Source organism: Rattus norvegicus, chromosome 1 (genome assembly GCF_021556685.1).
Source record: "Rattus norvegicus strain SHRSP/BbbUtx chromosome 1, alternate assembly SHRSP_T2T, whole genome shotgun sequence".
NCBI lineage: Eukaryota > Metazoa > Chordata > Mammalia > Rodentia > Muridae > Rattus > Rattus norvegicus.
The window spans coordinates 14,531,487-14,550,531 of NC_141534.1; the positions used below are offsets into that span (position 1 = coordinate 14,531,487).

General features: G+C 44.0%; 1 protein-coding gene across 2 annotated transcripts in view; it reads right to left on the reverse strand.

The window, feature by feature from the left end:
- Positions 1–19,045, reverse strand: part of Arfgef3 (ARFGEF family member 3) — a 159,219-nt gene that overhangs the window by 58,938 nt on the left and 81,236 nt on the right. For both annotated transcript variants that reach the window (XM_087655188.1, NM_001427849.1), the window contains 4 exon segments: positions 14,453–14,565; positions 12,829–13,727; positions 923–1,089; positions 7–172 (listed from right to left, as the gene is read on the reverse strand). In XM_087655188.1, coding sequence (XP_087511314.1) covers positions 7–172; positions 923–1,089; positions 12,829–13,727; positions 14,453–14,565 — 1,345 coding nt within the window.

Below are 19,045 nucleotides of genomic sequence, written 5' to 3' on the forward strand. Positions count from 1 at the left end.
ACTGACCTGTGAGCATGGTGATGAGGGGAAGGTTGTTGTCCTCAGGGCTGCCCCAGTAGCCAGCTTCTCCCAGCATGTTTCTGTCCAGCACCTGATGGAAGAGTTCCTCGATCCAGGCCTGGGAGAAGACCATCAGCACACCGCTGGTCTGCACCTGTTTCATGAACTCTTTCTGCAGACAGGCCATGGAAGGGGACCAAATAACACTCTTGTGAATTAACAGACTCCCACACTGCTCCTTTCTATCCTAAGAGAACCAGAACTTTTGTTTGGGGGTAAGAATAAAAGGGGAAAAAGCTAGAGGGCAGCCCAAGCTCTACACTGCTGTTTCTTTTGTGACATCACCTGACAGCCTTTGAAAGGAGCAGGATGCTGCATTTTACATTCTTGTTCTTGGTTGGTTGGAAGGTTATTACCTGCATGACTACCTTCCATAGTTTCCTCTTCTTGCTGCCCCAGTAGCAGTTGGGGTTAGAATAAGCTCTGGAAGGAGTATATGTACCCAAGGGAGACTTGACCTACACTCCTACATTGTCGTCAAGTAACATTGAAAGGTTATATTTCATTCAAGAAAGAAGCAGTCGTTGATTCCTTTCTGCGGTGACCCATGATTTAGACTCCCGAACTGACATCAAGGAAGTGGCTTGTTCAGCCAAGGGAGCCAACCAACCACAGGGTAATGAACACCGTCCTCACTACACACCTTACAAAAGGTATCTTATTAAAGCCATACGTGATTACCATGTGAATTCCACATTCATCCTCTCCACCCTCCAAACCTGCCCAGGCATGGGTACTGCAGGGCAGTGGGGCACAGAACACACTGGCCAGTTTCTTCCTAGATACCTGACCCTTGGCTGCATAGTGACAGCTGACACCAGCGTTTATCCAGGGGAAAACCCACGTCAAAGCCCATGCTCACCATCATGCCTGGTGCCACGTTTGGTCGCTTCCGGTAGTAGTCGCCATGGGAGAGTTTCAGGTTGAGCAGTAGGGCACAGTGTGCCGCTGTGTACAAGCTGTCTGCATTCATCAGCATCTGGATGCTTAGGCTACTGCCTCCATCAAAGCCAGGAGAGTGCATCATGCCTATGGGAAGGAAGGAAGGCATCTGTGGGGCTGCCACCGTGTGCTAGGACTTGCACCTGGAGAGCCAGGATAGACTCCAGCAACAGAAACGCCATGTGCAGACCACTTCTATATCGTGCTGGCTACCAGCTAGGATGCTCACAGGACCAGATGCATTATTATAGCTTATCGGGAAGGTCGTGTTCTGGAGTTGATTTTCTACAACTGGATCTCAAGCCATTAATTAGCAGCAACAACTTGGGTAAAAAGCCCTTTGAGCCATCTGTAACTTTCTTATGCCTCATATTTTCCAGATGCTTTCTATGGCAACATAAAACCATTCAATCTCAATCCCGCTTGCCTCTTGTTCTCAACTTGCTATTTCTTCCCACTTCTTTCTACCTATACCTGCTTGGGGCCCGTGTGTTTTCTCTGACATTTCCTAGAATGGTCTCCTAGACCTCTGATGATTGACTCTCAAGTCAGCTTCTCGGACACCTCCCCTTTCCATTTCATAGCTTCCTTCCAATCTGCACAAACCTCTTTCTCTCCCTGTGCTTATGGCGTTGATGCCACTTATTCTACTTAGCATTGTAGTGATAGTTTACATAGGTATAGACACATATATGTGGGCAGACGTGCAAGTAATTGTGTGTGTGTGTGTGTGTGTGTGCATGTGTGTGCACGTGAGTGTGCCAGGAATCAAGGTCGGGGTTTCACACATGCCTGTTAAGCAGCACGTTTCCCTCTTAGCTTTTTGAAACAGGTCTCACCATGCTGCTCACGATGGTATCATACTTGATCTTCCTGCCTCAGCCTTCCAGGCACTGAGACGACAGGCTTCAGCCAGTGTATCAACCTGCACATGTGTTTACGGGCTGCTCTTAGCGTTCTAATGCAAGGTATGTCAGAGATTGTGGCTGTCGTTTTGTTCATCAGAGACTTTTGGTGCCTGAAATATTAGTGCCTGTCACAGAGCGGGTTCTTAAAAACTGTATGATGCAGGAGTGAAAATGCACATGGCTATTATCAGGAGCAACTGCAGTCATTTACATAAGGCACCTAAGGCCGCACTTAAGACAAAAGCGTGAAGCTACGGTGCCAGGTGTGGTGTCACAGGCCTGCAACTCAGCACTCAGGTGGCTGGGGCGGCATAGTGAATCTGACCCAAACGTGGGCCGTATAAGGACCTTGTTTAAATAATACAAGGAAAGTAAATGTGTCCCCCCCAAAAGCTAACCACGTGCTGGGCATGGTGAAGCATACCATTAACCCCAGCACTCAGGAGGCAGAGGCAGGAGGATCTCTGCGAGTTCATTCAAGGCCATCATGCTCTACAAAGCAAGTTCCAGGCTAGCCAGGATTACAGAGTGAGATGGTATCTCAAATTAACAACCGGAAAACAAAAACACACAAAAACGACGTTGAGAGTCAGCCATTTAACTCGGCGTAACATGCTGTGAAGACTTGAAAGCAGGGTTAGAACATGTGCTTGACCGTCAGCGCTAATTGCCGGATTACTCCCAATAGCCAAAAGGCGAAAATAACCACATGTCTAGCAAGGAACAAATGGGTAATCGCCTGTGGGGGACACATGAAATGGTGTGTCACCCAGCGCTGTGATGCAGATGAACCTCGAGAACATTCTGCTAACACAATAGCTGAGACGAAAACGATAATTACGTAGAGTCTGCTGGTGTGCACGGCCTAGATGGGTAAGTTTACAGAGGTGTAGTGTACTAAGGTGGGAATTGGAAAAGAAATCGTGTCTAGTTAGGATGATGGAAAGTTCTAGAAATGGTGCCGAGGCTTCCATAACATGATAAATATAATCTGTGCTACTAAATTGCACGCCTAAGGTGACTTAAATATTGGTTTTAGCGCTGTATGTTTGTCTCTAGCAAAGTTGATAGAAGTAATGACATAATATATGAAAAACCATGTAAGGGCTGGAGAGCACCCTCTGCGTACGTTTGAGGAGGAAAGCTCAGATTTTCAGGACTCACTTAGAGATCCAGGTGAGCGAGGAGGCCTGTGAGTCACCTCAGCGCGAGAGAGGCAGAGACAGGGATTTCTGGTGCAAGCTGGCTAGACAGACAAGCCACACCAGCAAGCTCTGGGTTCAGAGAGAGGCTCTGCTTCAGTATATAAGGTATAGGGTGATCAAAAATAACTCCATATCAACCTTAGGCCTCTGTACACACATGTATGAACACATACATATGCATCCAAATATGTATGAACGTCCACATACCACATACGCTTAAAGTGGACATGTTGAAGAGTAAACTATAGTAAACGAATTTGCATCAATTAGCCAGTTTTTTTTAAACTATTGGAAAATATGTCCAACCCCCCCCCATAATTGTTGTTGTCTTGTTCCCAAGTATTTTTCCCTAAAGCACTTTATAAGATGATAATTCATAATGAGTATAATTAATAACGAATAACCCTTTGGGATATCCTCAGGGTACCGGAGAAAGCCAGCAAACATGCATGCCCCAAGCCCAGTTCAGTCTCCCAGAGTGCTCGTGCTGTGTCTGAGCTTTCAGAGAGCCCTCGGGTGACATCGCATCATCTGAGACTTGTGCAGTGTTTATCACATCCACTTCTGCAAACTTGGGAGACTAGGTTTCTGGATGTGGGGGAAAAGTTTACATGTGAAAACAGCGTGGGCTCCTGTACTCTTCAAATCATGTCAGAGAGAATTCCTTCCTCAAAGATGCCCCTCACTTGAAATATAAAAAAAAAAAAATCACAATAGCTGAGAAATGCAAATCTGTAGCTGCAACATTTATTCCTAAAAAAAGATAGGGACCCAAAAAAGCTTTGAAGGTTGGAAAGAACTGGAGTGTCACCAGCTTATGTAAGTACGAATGTCATCTAGGTAGATCCCTCCTTAGGACGGTCACTCACAGCGAGGAACAGCCTGTCTGCAGAGTGCTGTCAGGACACTGCAGCCCTTCCGGACCTCACTGAGAGCACTTGGTGATCAAGCACACAAGGCCTATTATTTTATTCCTGCCACGCCCTCTCCAACTCCTCAGTAACCTCTTCTTCAGTTAAGACTGAGTCTAGCAAGTCCATTTTTTCATTTTTACCTTTAATTAATTTAACATGTGCATATCTGTGTAAGGTGAATGCATATGTGTATAAATACATATGTGTATGAATCCATGTGACTGTGTATACACATGTGTGTGTATGTATGTATGATATCTATGTGGGATGTGTGTGTGTGTATATGTGTGTGATATCTATGTGGGATGTGTGTGTGTATATGTGTGTGATATCTATGTGGGATGTGTGTGTGTATATGTGTGTGATATCTATGTGGGATGTGTGTGTGTATAAGAGAGAGAGAGAGAGAGAGAGAGTGTGTGTGTGTGTGTGTGTGTGTGTGTGTTATAGGGGGAAGGTAACTGGTGTCCTGCTATTCTATCTACTCTCTGCTGTATTCCCTTAAGACATTGTCTCTCACTAAGCCTGGAGCTAGACCATCCGGCCAGTAAGCCCCAGTGAACCTCCACTTCCCCTTCCTTCCCTGGGGTTACAGGTGGCCACATCCAGCATTTTACGTGCATGCTGAAGATTTGAACTCAGCTCCTTCCCTCACTGTCATCTCCCCAGCCCACAGATGAATTGAAAACCGAAAGCCACCTGGACTCCAACTGCATGCGTAGCAATGAATAGCCTAGTAAGAACACCAGTGGAAGGGGAAGCCCTTGGTTCCACTGTGGAAGCTAAGACTGAACTCTCAGTGAACATGATTGTTGGGGGAAGGGCGGCAATGGGGGGAGGATGAGGAGGGGAACACCCATAGGGAAGTGGAGGGGTAGGGGTTAGGGGGATGTTGGCCCGGAAACTGGGAAGGGGAATAACAATCAAAATGTAAATAAGAAATACTCAAGTTAATAAAGATGGAAAAAACAAAAAACAAAAAAACCGAAAGCCAGGCTCAAGAGAGAGATCTGATTCTTGGTTCTTGCTGAGGATGTGTCCAAGGTTTCTTGGTCCTGATGACTTGTGGGGGGAACCCTGAGCACTATGAGTTGTCTGTGGGTTTGACTGTAATTCTCCAAAGGAGAGAGAGGTCCTCAAATCCATTTCTTTCCACAGTGAAGCAGGGAATGGCATTGAGAGTTTGATGTTTAGCCAATAAGATTAAAATGTATACTCAAGTTCCTGTAAAGGGAGAAAATCGATAAGTGGCCTGATCTTAGACACCAATCAGCATTAGACAACTGTTTTACGACAGCTGGGAATATGTTCTGGAAAAGTGGGCACATACTCAGATGCTGAAAGCGAAAGGGGTTGGGGTTGAATGTGCTAAGATGGGAAGCCATGCCATTAGCAGAGGGGTAACAAAGCCCCAAGACATTGCTGGTAGATCTGCGCATGTCTGAAATCATTTGTTGCGCTTCTTAATGGTGCTTGGCAGCAGTGGCCTCTCATCTATGTTCAGGTTCATTTTTTACAGTTACAGACCACTGACAAACTTGAGGATGACACAAAATGAGGACTATTCTACATACTTAAAGAAAGGAGCAATTTTCCTGTTATTCCAGATATGTTATCTGGTGACATCAGTCAAAAGCAACAGCAACAACCACAATAAAACACACACTGTGCTTCATAAATACTGTCCACCAGGTACAGCCAATTTCTTCTCACACATCGTTTCATTTGATTCTGCCCAAACTTTAACAAGGAGAAGTTCCTTGAGACGTTGATCAATTTGCCTAATGTTACACAGATAGAAAGCGGCTTTCTGCACTGTGCCTTGTGCTAATGTGTGTAGGAACTCTATGGTAGGTTCTATGAATCTTTTTCTGACTGGTCTTGTTGATAGATTACCCATTTTGCAGTGATAAACCAAGGGAAGGATGAACGTTGGCATGTTCTAGCTACAGTGCTTCTATTTTTCCATGTAGAGAGTTATCATTTTGATAACTGTAGTCTATCTGGCCAGCTGTAATAAAGATGTTCTCTACTTTCCAGGAACAGGAGGATGGATTTATCTGCTTGACTGGTTACAAGTAAATGACCGGATACAAAATTTCACAAAAGAACTCTAAAAGTCCTTCTTATGTTAAGATAATGTCTCATTTCTCTTAAAAAATCAGTATTAAATACTTGATAGAAAACACTGAGTAGTATTTTAGAGCACAAAAATCTTAGATCAATAAGTCTTCTTCTAAGCCTCAATGACACCCTTCCTAAGAAACACGCTTTTTCCTATGTGCATAGTAATATAGTTGCCGATAAGACAGAACCATACACTTTGTACTTGCACAGTGATGTGTCTGGACACCTCTTGGCACTGCCTTGTTACTTTCAATGACTGCACTGAGCACTGCGTGTTTGCATTGCTTTTTATATAATTGATGCTCCACTGATACCCATGTATGCTGTTTCAGTTGTGAACGAGCTTACAGGATGAGATGGCCCTTAGCAGTTCTGCCATGGGCGTTTGTGGAAGACATTCCTAACAGAAGAATGCCCGTGGCACAGATATTCTGCATATAGCTGTGACTGGTGAGAACACACATGGAGGGCATAGTCAATGTGGGGCTCTGTTCTTCTCTTGCCCTCTACTTTATGTGTGGCTATGAGGCACTCATCAACCTAGAGGACATTTTGTCCTGAGACTGGTGTGCAGTGGGGTCATCTAGACTTGGGGCATATAGAACATCCTTTAAAGAAGCCATATTTATCTCCAAGGAGGGACCTTTGTGACCTTATTCTGCTGTCTCCCCTCCTGGTTGGACATAAAGGCTGTATGATATGCAGCTTGGTCAGTGAGGCCAGCTCGGTTGAAGAAAACTTTAGTATGTAAGTCACTGTGAAACAGAGTAGAACAGAATGGCAGGGTGTGCCCAGGACCCAGGCCACTGAAGAACTCTGGATGGCCAACTTCCGACTCAACAGGAAAGAGGAAAATGAATCCCTCTCCTTCAGTAATCATTAATTTTTATAATGCCTGCAAACACATAACCCTATAAGACCAAGACACAAAAACATGATCACTTACCCTAGAACTCTCCCCACCATTTTTTCACTCTGAGTTCCACAAAGACATTGAGGTAAACTGAGATGACTATGTTTGGGGTTGCTGAAACCATAGCTAGAAGCCGAAGCTAGTAACAGTATCCTTGCCTTCATGCTTTGGATTTTCAAGGGTAGGACTTCTTTCAAAGACCAAAACTCACTCCTTGAGGGGCAGTGAGAGGAGCACACAGACAGCAAGGCAGAGGCAGGACGGTGCTTAGCTAGTAGGGGTTGCGGTGCGTGGCTCCCTGATGTCTGCAAAGACCTGCAGCTTTATAACTAATACAGATGAAGGTGTGCGGGGAGTCTCAGCTGTGCCAGAATCTTGTGATTCCAGGCTGGTGAAGACATAGCAAGATGTATGGAGCCCCAGTAGCCAATGAACTGGATCAATAGGGCTCACTGGAGGTAGAAATCATCAGGGTCCCTCCAGTTTAGATCTTACATAAGCTCCAACTTTGGGTTGGATCCTGCAATGGGAACCATAGGAAGGCAGAGACTGATTGTCCTGCAAGCTAGGCGGGCCTGGAGTCTAGAGCCAGAACTGTTATAACTGAAAGAAACAGCCATTTTTTTTTTAACATCTGAGATTCAGACTTGACTGCTTTATCTCAAAAAATTTGATAAAATTATAAATACCCTATCATCAGCAGTCAGCTTTACATTCAGTCAAAGTGAGTCTCAAGCCTACAAAAAACCACTTATTTAAGTGAGAGCCATCCTCAGGTAGGGAGGTGCCTGTGACCTCTTACCAATTTCTGGGCAAAGCTGGAGATTCTTTTTGTCCTGAGGATCCACTTAACCTGGACGATACCTTGTTCTGTGCAGGATTAAGAAGGTACTTCTGTAGCAGTTATGGTTCAGGTCAAGTGTTGTCTTAGGAAATCCATTTGCTTGAGTATTTCCGAGCTCCCTTATATTAACACCATAAGCAATATGGCTTGAAACAAAACACTATTTATTCACTCAGCTAGAGAAGCTCACGCCAGTGACATAACTAGCAGCTGTGTGAGCATAGGAGTCCCCAGGCAAGAAATGTTAAGTGACTGGTTCAGGTAAGAGAGCAGAGGCCAGATGACAGAGCAAGGGAGAAAATAAGGTTTAAAAATTTTAATGTCTAAATGCATAATTAAAGATCTGGGGCGGAAGAATAGTGTCAACTCAAAATAACAATGTATGAAAAGGCCATGAGGAAATATGATACTTGGTAAGATAAAAATTAAAATCAGTAACAAAAGTGTTTGAACAGAAGTACCTTTGTGTGGTGGGAAAAGAAGCTCCCAGAAGCAATTGGTTATTAAACAAAAATCCCAGTGCAGAGGGTGGACTGTCTTGCTATGAGTAATTGGTTTAAAAAAGTCTCAGAGGCCCCCAAACAATACAAACGATTGTATTAATTGAGTTGATTGCTCATCAGAACTACAGGGTAAGGTCCTACTGCTGAAGCCACTACATAAACTGGTCTCAGGACACAGAGAAATCAAGCCAGAGCCTGGCTAGATGCTTCTTCTCTTCTGGGTAGCACTATGGTGCTGAATAGCTTTCATAGGTGGTGCTCTTCAGGTTGCTTTGGGATAACTGACACTAATATCATTCTTAGATGTGGACCCTGCAAGCCATACTACTGGCCAACTAAGTAAGATCTACCAGTAGTACAATAAAGGCAAGTATCTTACGGAAGTAACCAACTGCTTTCTAAGTTAATTTGAGGCCTATTCCATAGGGAGAATTAATGTCTGACATATAAAGCCAACCAATACATGTGGCAGAGGAGGCCAAAGGCCCTAGAGGGGAAGCTATTGTGGTTGTTTTAATAAATGGAAAAAAATGTACCATCAGTTGTCTTCTAAGTAACTATGTTTATGCCCATAGATTAGCACTTGTCTTAGTTACTTTTCTAATACTATGATAAAACACCATGACCAAAAGAAAACTCAAAGAAAGGATTTATTTGGATTGCATAATCCTGAAATATGGTCCATTGAGGAAAGCCAAGGCAGAAACTCAAACCAGGCAGGAACCTAGAAGCAGGAGCTGCTGCAGAGGCCATGGAGGGGTGCTGCTTACTGAATTGCTTCTCATAGCTTGCTCATTCTGCTTTCTTATAGAACCCAGGACCACCAGCCCAGGGATGGCACCACCGAAAATAGGCTGGGCCCTCCACATCAATCACTAATTTTAAAAATGTCCTATAAGCTTACCCGCTGACAGACTGATTTTTTTTTTTTTTTTGGTTCTTTTTTTCGGAGCTGGGGACCGAACCCAGGGCCTTGCGCTTCCTAGGTAAGCGCTCTACCACTGAGCTAAATCCCCAGCCCCTAGACTGATCTTATAGAGGCATTTTTTCCAATTGAGGTCCCCTCTTCTCAGATTACTCTAGTACAATGGTTCTCAACCCTTTTCTCATGTTGTGGTGACTACCAGCTATGAATTTATTTTTGTTGCTACTTCATAACTGCATTTTTCTATATTATGAATGGTAATGTAAATTGTTTGATGTGTGGGATATCTGATATATGACCCCTATGAAAGGGTCATTCAACCTCCAAAGTGTTGGTTCTAATGTTCTAAATTAATCTGGCCCCCAAAACTGAGAATCTGCGTATCCAAACACTGAAGGTCCTTCTCCCCAATTGGGATCAATAAAGACCAATAGCCAATGGCTGGGTAGGTAGACTGAGGCGGAGCCTTTAGATTTGTGGGTGCTAGGAAGTGGGAGGAAGGAAGGAGAGAGAATCACCATGACTTGGGGCAGGGGGTGGGTGGGTGGAAATAAGAACTGCAGGAGAGAAAACCAATCAGCCATGTAAAAATTCTGGTAAATGGCCACTGGCTACTTCCCCGATTGGGCCTGGGGTAGCAGGGAAGATTTAGGAGTCTCAGGAGTACCAGAGGGGAGCGTTGGCTAACAGGGGAAGGTTTAGGAGTGCCCAGCCTTTGAGCTAGTCATAGCATATCAAATATTAACTGATGTGTATGTGTCTTTCATTCGTGAATACAAAGATTCACAGTGGGTGAGTGGGTGGTTGGGAAGCACGACCTATACATCAAAGGCGTAGTGAGCTATAGTTTGAGAGCCGTTGCTCTAGTTTGTATTGAGTGGACATGAAACTAGCCAGGAGAGTGCTGTTCTCAGCTACGGTCAGAGAAACTTCATTTTACAGCAACAAGCAACAAAGAAAAGACTCCTCACTGCTGAGAGTAAGTGAATGTTGAATGCTTAGCTAAGGGCAGGAAATCAATCAATACCAATCTAAGGCTCAGGGGATACCAGGGAACAAGGGATAAAAGGAATATTAGAGACAAAAGAAAGGGAGATTGGTGTGAAACTATCTGACATCGCACATGTACTAGTTGGGTTTTGTCAACTTTACACAAACCTAGAATTAGTTTGAAAGAGTAATCTCTATTGAGAAAATATTTCCATCAGATGCCTGTGGGGAAGTCTACAGAGCATTTTTTTTTTTGATCATAGTCCACTGTGGGCGGTGCCACTCCTTGACACATGGTCTTAGGTGATATAGGAAAGCAGGCTGGGAAAACCACAGGGAGCAAGCCAGGGAAGTAGCGCTCTTCCATGGTTTCTGCTCTGGGTTCCTGCCCTGGCTTCCCTTTCATGAAGGATTGTAAGCTATGAGGTGTAATAAACCTCTCTACAAGTTGTTTTTAGTCACATTTATCAAAACAATAAAAACCCACTTCCTACAATCTTGAGCTCAGATGAGGTGACTGTACAAAATGTGAAGACAATTGAGCCCACCAGAGTTCTAGCATAGAAAGGGAGGCTCTCACCTCTCGCTGCCATGGTTGGTGGAAGGGAAGAAAGTAATCTTCAGAGGTCTAGTTACTGGTAAGATACCCATAATCCTATAAACAAAGCCTCTCCCATTCTCTCTCATACAACCCTAGGGAAATTCATTGGGTCACTACCACCAGCCTCCCATCCCCACTCCCACCCTTAGGCCCACTTCTACTAACAAGTAAATTAGGGGCAAAAGAAAGAAGAAGGGGGTCATGGGTGAAGGAGATCAGTGGGAGGGAAACAGAGGGTAAAGGGGGTGAACATAATAAAAATACATTGGATACAAGTATGAAAATGCTACCACTAATATATGATAATAAAAGCACCACAAAGTTAGATATCTGGCTCATGACTCAGATCGCCTTTACTGTCTGAGCCATCTCCCTGACTCACTGCATAATTATAATTCTAAAAAGAAGACTGTGTTTGGTTTCTACACCCCCCTGATCTCCCACCCACACATAAGGGACTCAGCTGCATATTTTACACACCAAAGCAGACCTGGCCTCCAGGTTCTCCCAGAATCCCTCACTTCCTACCTGGCATACCCTACCCCGAACCCTGAACTTTCCATCCCAGGAGTTGGGCTGCCCAGAGCCTCTTCCCTATGTAATGCAGACATTTTTGCCTCTCCCTCTCTCTCTTCTTTCTCTGCATATGCACCCTTTCTTTCTTTCTCTTTCCCCTCCCTCCAATTCTCGATCCCCATGGTGACTTCCCTGGCCTCAGTCCTTAGGGCCAGTGAACTCAACTGAGAGCAGCTTCCCAATGAAGCGGTCTGTATATAATCTAATCTGGCTTGAACTGGCTCATTTTGCTGGTGTAGAAATAACCTAACAGACTGTATCTATGACTTTACCATTTTCCAGAGACTCAGTCATTACCATAAGCAGAAGTGTTGGGCTCTGAAAAGCTGATAAAGTTCTAGACCACTGATACCTGATGGACTATCTTCCTTGGCACCAAGGACAGCTAGTCAGAGCAGTCCAAGCTGAGAATTTGTCTCTGCATCAGAAACCTATATCCATAAGTCTTCTAGACGTTTCCTTTCTTCAACAGAAGAGAAGCTGGGGTTCACGAACGTGCTTTAGGCCAGTGGTTCTCAAGCTTTTGGCTGCAACCCTTTAGGGGGTTGTATGACTTTTTCAAAGGGGTTACATATCAAATATCCTGCTGAAAGGACAACATAAACCACATTTGTCTCCATTTAAGGAGCCTATTTGACTCCAGTCCAGGACTGCTTTCGAAGAAAGGTCATAAGGCACCAACCAGCTCCAGGAACAGACCATAAGTCTCAGATACTGGGGCAGAAGACACCAGGCTCCATATAAAATCCAGAACAAAATCATTAAACCCCCTCCCAAAGGACAGCCTGGAGATAATCACAAAAATGAGGAAATATCTCAGAATGGACCATCTGCGCTGGGCAACTGGATCTCATCCTATGATAAAATGTTGATGACGTAGGAATGCAGACTACTGACCACCTGTGATCCACTAGCACCAACCAATGAAATTTTAGATTACTTAATCCTTCTAGAGATTTCCTCCGGTTCCCCATAAGAAGGCCTGTGTGCCTTTGTCTGGGGTCTCCATTTCGAAAATGTTTGACCCCCACATACCAGTTCTTTCTGCTAAATTAAATGCTTTTTGTTTTTTGCAAACTATCAGTATATACATTATGACTCATAACACTAGCAAAATTATAGTTATGAAGTAGCCATGAAAACAATCTTATGGCTGGAGGAACTGTATTAGGAACGTGAGGAACTGTATTATTAAAGGGTCACAGCATTAGGAAGGGTGAGAAGCACTGCTTTAAGCAGTTCAAACCACAGGCAGGAAGATTATTGCCCAGGAAGGCACAAAGCTCTAAATGTTCTTGTTGCAAAAGACAGTCTACAAACCTGAGCAGAAAGTAGAGGCAAAGTTCTGAAGGGCAGAGTCCACCTCTTCCACACTGGACAGGGCCAGGAGCCGGGGAAGGAGGCCCTCAAGGGACTGTATGAATAGTCGTGCACTGTGCTGGTCTGCCTCCTGGTTCTTCAGCAGCTTGAGAGACAGAGCAGCGGTTCGCAGGGACCGATGGCCCATGTAGTCCCGAGGGGTCTGTTCTTCATCAGCGAGTGAACAGTTGTCTGACCCAATGTCCGACACATCAGACCTGCCTGAGTCCTTTTCAGCTGCCATGGAATACTGATCACAAGAATCAAATTCAGTCCTCGACAGGTCTTGGTCATCTACACTGAAGTTGCTCTCACTATACCTAGATCCGTAGGACCTTGTCCTGCAGTCCACTGACAGGAAGTTAGTGATGTCAGGGTAAGGGACCGTGTGGCTTCTCTGAACCACATCAGGCTGGTCTATGGTCTCAGGTTCTGACACTTTGCTCATGGTCTCCCTGCCTTCCTGAATGGCTGGTGACTTGAGCCCATTCTTGTGGTCCTCTGGTGTTGTCTGACCCAATTCTCCTTCCAAGGTAGTCTGGCCTGTGTCTGTGGTGACACTGATGCTGATGTCAGGGCTCCTCTCATTCCCTGTCTCCCATGGTGTGTGCTCCGAAGACAGCACCTTCCGCTGCCAGCGGAAGTCAGCCTCGTTAATCTCCATAGAGTCCCGGCTTGACTCCGCCCCATCCCTCAGCTCTTCAAGACGCAGAAGCAGCTGCTGCACTTGGTTGTCATTCAAGCCCTTCCCCTGGCTGAGTTCATCCAGAGCCCCGAGCAGAGTGCAGACACAGGACACAGCGGCATAGCAGGCTTCAATGCCACCTTTGATGCATGCTTCCGTCATGCCGTCCATGATGCTAAACAGTGTTCAAGAGAGAGAATAGCAGCCAGGCATGAAAGATCAAGAAATGCCCCAAATATACAAGAGTTATTAGCTTGGCCAACTACACAGTATTCAAAAGAGATAGTCTAACTTGCCTAATTTGCATAACGACAAGACAAGAAATGCTCAGGCTGGGAAAAGCCTCCAGATAAGGTTCTCCACTTAAAACCGTATGCCCTCTTTGGTTGACTAACTTTTCTGGGAACAGGTAAAAATTCCAGAAGGGAATGTGTTGTTTTATTCAAGAATGGACACTGAGAATTTTATTTTTGTGTTATATTCAGACTTGCAAGTAGAAACAGTCTCTGTGGCTAGGAGTCTTGAAGACATTTCTGTGTAAACATATCTTACCAGATGTACGCTAAGACTATTCATACCAATTGCTTCGATTCCTATGGAAGCTACTTGCAACATAATCCTACGTCTCATACTGTAAATCCAAGTTCTCCCCTTTAATAATTCAGTGGATAGTTTTTAGATGTCTCAGTGTAGATTCAGTTTTAAGCCAGTATGGGTATCTGGCAAGTTCCGAGTAGAATAAATCGATACGTTTTGTATGGCTTGTGGGTAAATAATTAAATATGCACATTTTTAAATGTAGACTCATCAAAACTTTATGAATTTGGGGCTAAGGTGAAAAGGAATCAGAGAAGCAGTGTTGGACAGCCAACACACGTCCAAAAGGAGAATGAAACATACAGTTTGAGAAGATCCAAGTGGGACTTCCTTTTGGAAATAGATCTTTTCCTTGGTTCTGACTCAAGAGAGCTTGGTCCCGCCAAATCATACAGACGCTGTGGGCTCCCAAGTATCTTGAGAAAAAAGAAAGAAAGAAAGAAAGAAAAATAAAAGTGAGTATCACAAAACAAAACAAAACAAAACAAACCCAAATATTCACCAAGTTTTAAAATCCCGAGATCAAATAAATAATGCGCGCTTCTTTAGGGGAGGACATAACAGGAGGAATGGTTACTAGATTGAAGCTCTTTTCTTGGAAATACTTAGAACCTGAAGAGTCTCCCATTTGGGCCTATTTGTACCTAGGCAGTGAGGTGTGGTCAGGATGAAACCTGTGGTGGTCTGAGTGAAATCTGATCCATACGTTTGGGCATTTGCATTCTTGGTCCTAAATGATTGCACTGGTTGGGTAGGTTTGGACGGTGTGGCCTTGCCAGAGGATGTATACCACTGGGGTGGGCGCTGTGGTTACACAAGTGATGCCTGTCCCTTGTTCCCTTACGCTTCCCGACCTGCAGCTTCAGGTATGACCTCTTGGCTGTTCCTGACAGCAAGATTTCTCTCCTCTGCTGCCACAAGCCCTACCCCCATGGACTCTTACCCTCTGAAAGTGTAAAAGCCAAAGAACCTTTCTCTTCCGTAAGTTCCCTCAGCCACAATGCTTTGGCACAGAAGTAGGAAGAAACTAATATAGTTATATAATATGTATAACTCCAAGTTAAACATCCAATCCATTTCACATACAACTTGTGTTTTTAACCTGAAGGCAACATTATACAATATTGTTAACACTTTGATGACGAGGGTTTTATACCATGGTATCTTCTACTTATGGAATGTCTGTACCGGAGAAACGTCTGTACTTCAGATTCTAGACTAATGATATTAACTATGCATTTTAATAAAATAAATTGAAGTTACTAAATACTTGGGTACAGAATATAGTTATAACTCTGGTCACTATAGTCGCTAATGGCTCTCTACGACTTCTGCACATTAAGTCACTTAATCAACATCTCCAACTTCCATCCCCTAACGACCATTTTAGTATCCGCTTCTATGTGTTCAGGACGTTTGGGATTCACACAGAAATGTGATCAACTGTACCGTTACCTAACTGTGTCAACTTTCTGTACCCAACTTATTTCTCGGTAAAAGTCATCCATGTTGTTGCCAAGGACGGAGTTTCCTCTTCTCTCAACACTACTGTGACTAGATTTAGTTTATATCTTCTCTGGCCATAGTCACTGCATGTTGTAACCGTACACCGCGGAGATGACACTTTACTAAATGGTTGTCAGTGAAGCAGCCTCTGCTTGTTACGCTAAGCAGCTTCCTAGTTGACATGTTCTTCCGGTGACTTTTCTTAAGAGTTCTTTCATTCTTTCAGTTCCTTCTGAGGTAGCTGTAGAGAGGGGGATAAGATGGAGACTCCCTATGTGTCTTTGGAGCCATGCTTTCTTTTTCTTTCTTTTTTCAAATATATGCAGAATATACAATTACTGGTATTTTTTTTTTAAATCAGGATGGGCTCAGTAAGGCGAGGCAACGTGGACATTTTTATAGAAAGTTTTGGGGGATTGTGGAGTTGGTGCAGACAGACATAATGAACTCCCAGGAGGGCAAGTTTTACATGATGACCCCTCTTCATACGTCTTTGAGTGTGGGAAGAAAGTTGATGTCCAGAAACAACAAAGAGTGGATTTCTAGTTCTTTCTCCATGCTTAAGGAATCTGTAGCCTGTTCATAAGTACTGGTATCTGTTTGAAACTCGGATGGGTTCTTTCTATGCCCAAGGGTTAAATTATAAAATATAATCTGAAAATTGTGGTTTTACTTTTAAAAAACCTGGCTGAGGAAAGATGAATTTCAGCATTTGAGAGTGTTACAAGAGTCTACATTAGTTGTAAGTTTTAAAGATTTTATTTTTGTTTAAGTGTGTGTGTGTGTGTGTGTGTGTGTGTGTGTGTGTGTGTGTTATCCACAGGTATGTGCACATGCGAATGCAAGTGCCCACTGGCCACAGCTAGGCATCATCAGATTCCTACTCCACTAGAGCTGGAGTTGTAGGAAAGCTGTGAGCTGCCTCACGTGAATGCTGGGAACTGACCTCTGCAGAGCAGTGTGGGCTCCCAACCACGGAGGCCTCCCTCCAGCTATACATTTTAGATCAAAGCAAATTACTCTATTCTGTCCTTTCCATGTCCTCTTCACATGTCACCAAGGCCACCATCGACTACCACAGTTTGTCTTCCTTTCTGTGGAGCGCTCCATGTTCAACAGCTACCGAATACCCAGAAACGTGAAGCTGCCATTCATAACCTTGGAACCTTCCAGAGCACTAGTCCCTTGGCCTCCTCTTCAAGTCAGGAGATGTTTCTGAAGACAACTTTTTGAAAGTTGTCTTAAAGTCTGTTGGTGTTGCTGTTGTTATAACCCAGACCCAGATGTCACCCCCTTCTCTACAGGGATAGGGACAACCCTTCCATCACCTCCTCCCATTCGCCGAGCCTGGGTTCTAAGGAGAGGTCTCACACTACTTTTCGCTTTTACCATTACTCCTTTCTGCTACCTCAGATTTATTCTCCTCTCCTTTTCCAACTAGTGAGGTTGTAGAGTGGGGATGCTTATTTTAGTTTTTCTACTTTTAGTATAGTCATGGAACCTTTAACAAGGGTGTGCTCGGCAGGGGCTGCCTTCCCACAGGTTTTCTTATATAACGTTCTTGTTGGAAATTGTTCATTTCCAACTGGTCTATGTTCCCATATGCTACGCATCTTTCCAGAAGATGTCATTTAGAGGTTAAATTAAAAATTAGTTAATGAAGTTGTATAGAAAATAAATCCCATTGCTACGACCCTTAATTTTCAAAGTGAGATTATTGCCTAAGTGTGGACAGAACTGTTATTCAGACATAGTTAGATTTAAAGGGGATCTCTTTTCCTTCCCCCACTTTTTTGAAGGGGTGAATGCATCTCTGAGGGATGGGGATTTTTATTTTTCTTTGGTGTTGGGGATGGGCTGTGTGCATACTCAGCATGTTCTGCTACCCTAAGTTACACCACTAATCCGAGGACAGGACCCCAAAACCTCAGCTTCTCTGTAAGCTCACCGTATCCTCTAATTCAACCTGGATAATGCATTTGAATGCCTAACTTTGTCTTGTACTTGTTAAGTGCTTCAGAGAAGCACTGAAGAAGGGGGGAGAGTTCTTCTGAAGCATATAAACACTCAAAGCACATAAACACTCAAAGAAAGACAGTACCTTTTTATCTTCTTGTGGTATTGGGCACCAAACCCCAGAGCTTTGTGTGTGCTAGGCAAAGACTCTACCACTGAGCACAGTCCTAAGACACCCCCCACTGCCGCCTAGTGCTGGGGACCTGTGATTACTAATGAAGTAAACTTGTGTTTACTGTCCCACTGAGACACGTCCCTAGCCTTTAAAGCCTCATTTTAAGATAGGCATGAGAGGCACAGCGTATGGGATTTGGTGTTCTAGGTCTGACCATTACGAACTTCTAAAGTGCACCCACAGGGTAGACCAAAGGAAAGGCCTTTATTATTCCATACTTATTATTGGGCAGAAGGTAGAACCAGAGAGAGGATGTGCAGCATGAAACACATTGTTCTATGTCTTTGGCAAAGAGCTGTCTGTTGCGTATGGCACAGATGTACAGGGAGGTAATAAATAGAAGGCCAGCAAACATTCTGGATACAGTGGTTTTCTTTGTGTGCAAAGCCCCTGAGCACTCTGGTGTCTAGGTAACCACCTTCTCCAAATTGACAGTTTTGCCTTAGAAAGCAGAGGCACCATTTTCTAGAACAATCTGGCTAGATAGAATTCATCTGCTTGGCTTCCCAGGGCAGCACTGACTGTACACACTTCTCAGAAGAAGGCATCTAATTCTAGTGTTTACTCTGCATAATGCCCTTGGGAAGCCAGAGGGAAAATACCCAAAAGTAAACCCTACAAAATATATGGGAGGGCACAATGACTTTTTCCACATCCTGCTGTGAAGGAGTCAACATGTTGGGGGAAAGCATCACTTGTTGAAGGAAGGATGGGAATGGAGTACAGAGAACTGAGCCTGCTTGGCCAAGCCTTGTCTTTCTCTTTGTACTCAGAGCATCTACCGACACAGATGATAGTGGTCTGTCTGAAGCGAGTGTTGGGGGCAAGACCCTGTTGCTTAGATGGTAGCTTCCCTTCAAAGCTATACTGTCCTCACCAACCAACCATTGACAGGATCTGCGATTTCCATGCCATCCCTTAACACGAGGGAGAGGAAAAGAAGCCATATTTCTTATTGGTAACAATAAAGTTGATACACAGCCTGTTAAAGGCATAATTAACACGACGTGCCTGGCATAGATTAGGAAAGATATAATGAGTGCTTTTGTATGCACACTATATTTTCTTGGCCAGCAATTAAATCTGGATTACTCAATTTCTAGAAATGTTGGTCTTTGTTATGGTCAGATCTCATAAAGACATCACCAACTAGCAATTAAGATTCAATTATTTGCTCTTTGGTCTTGACTGGAGGAAGG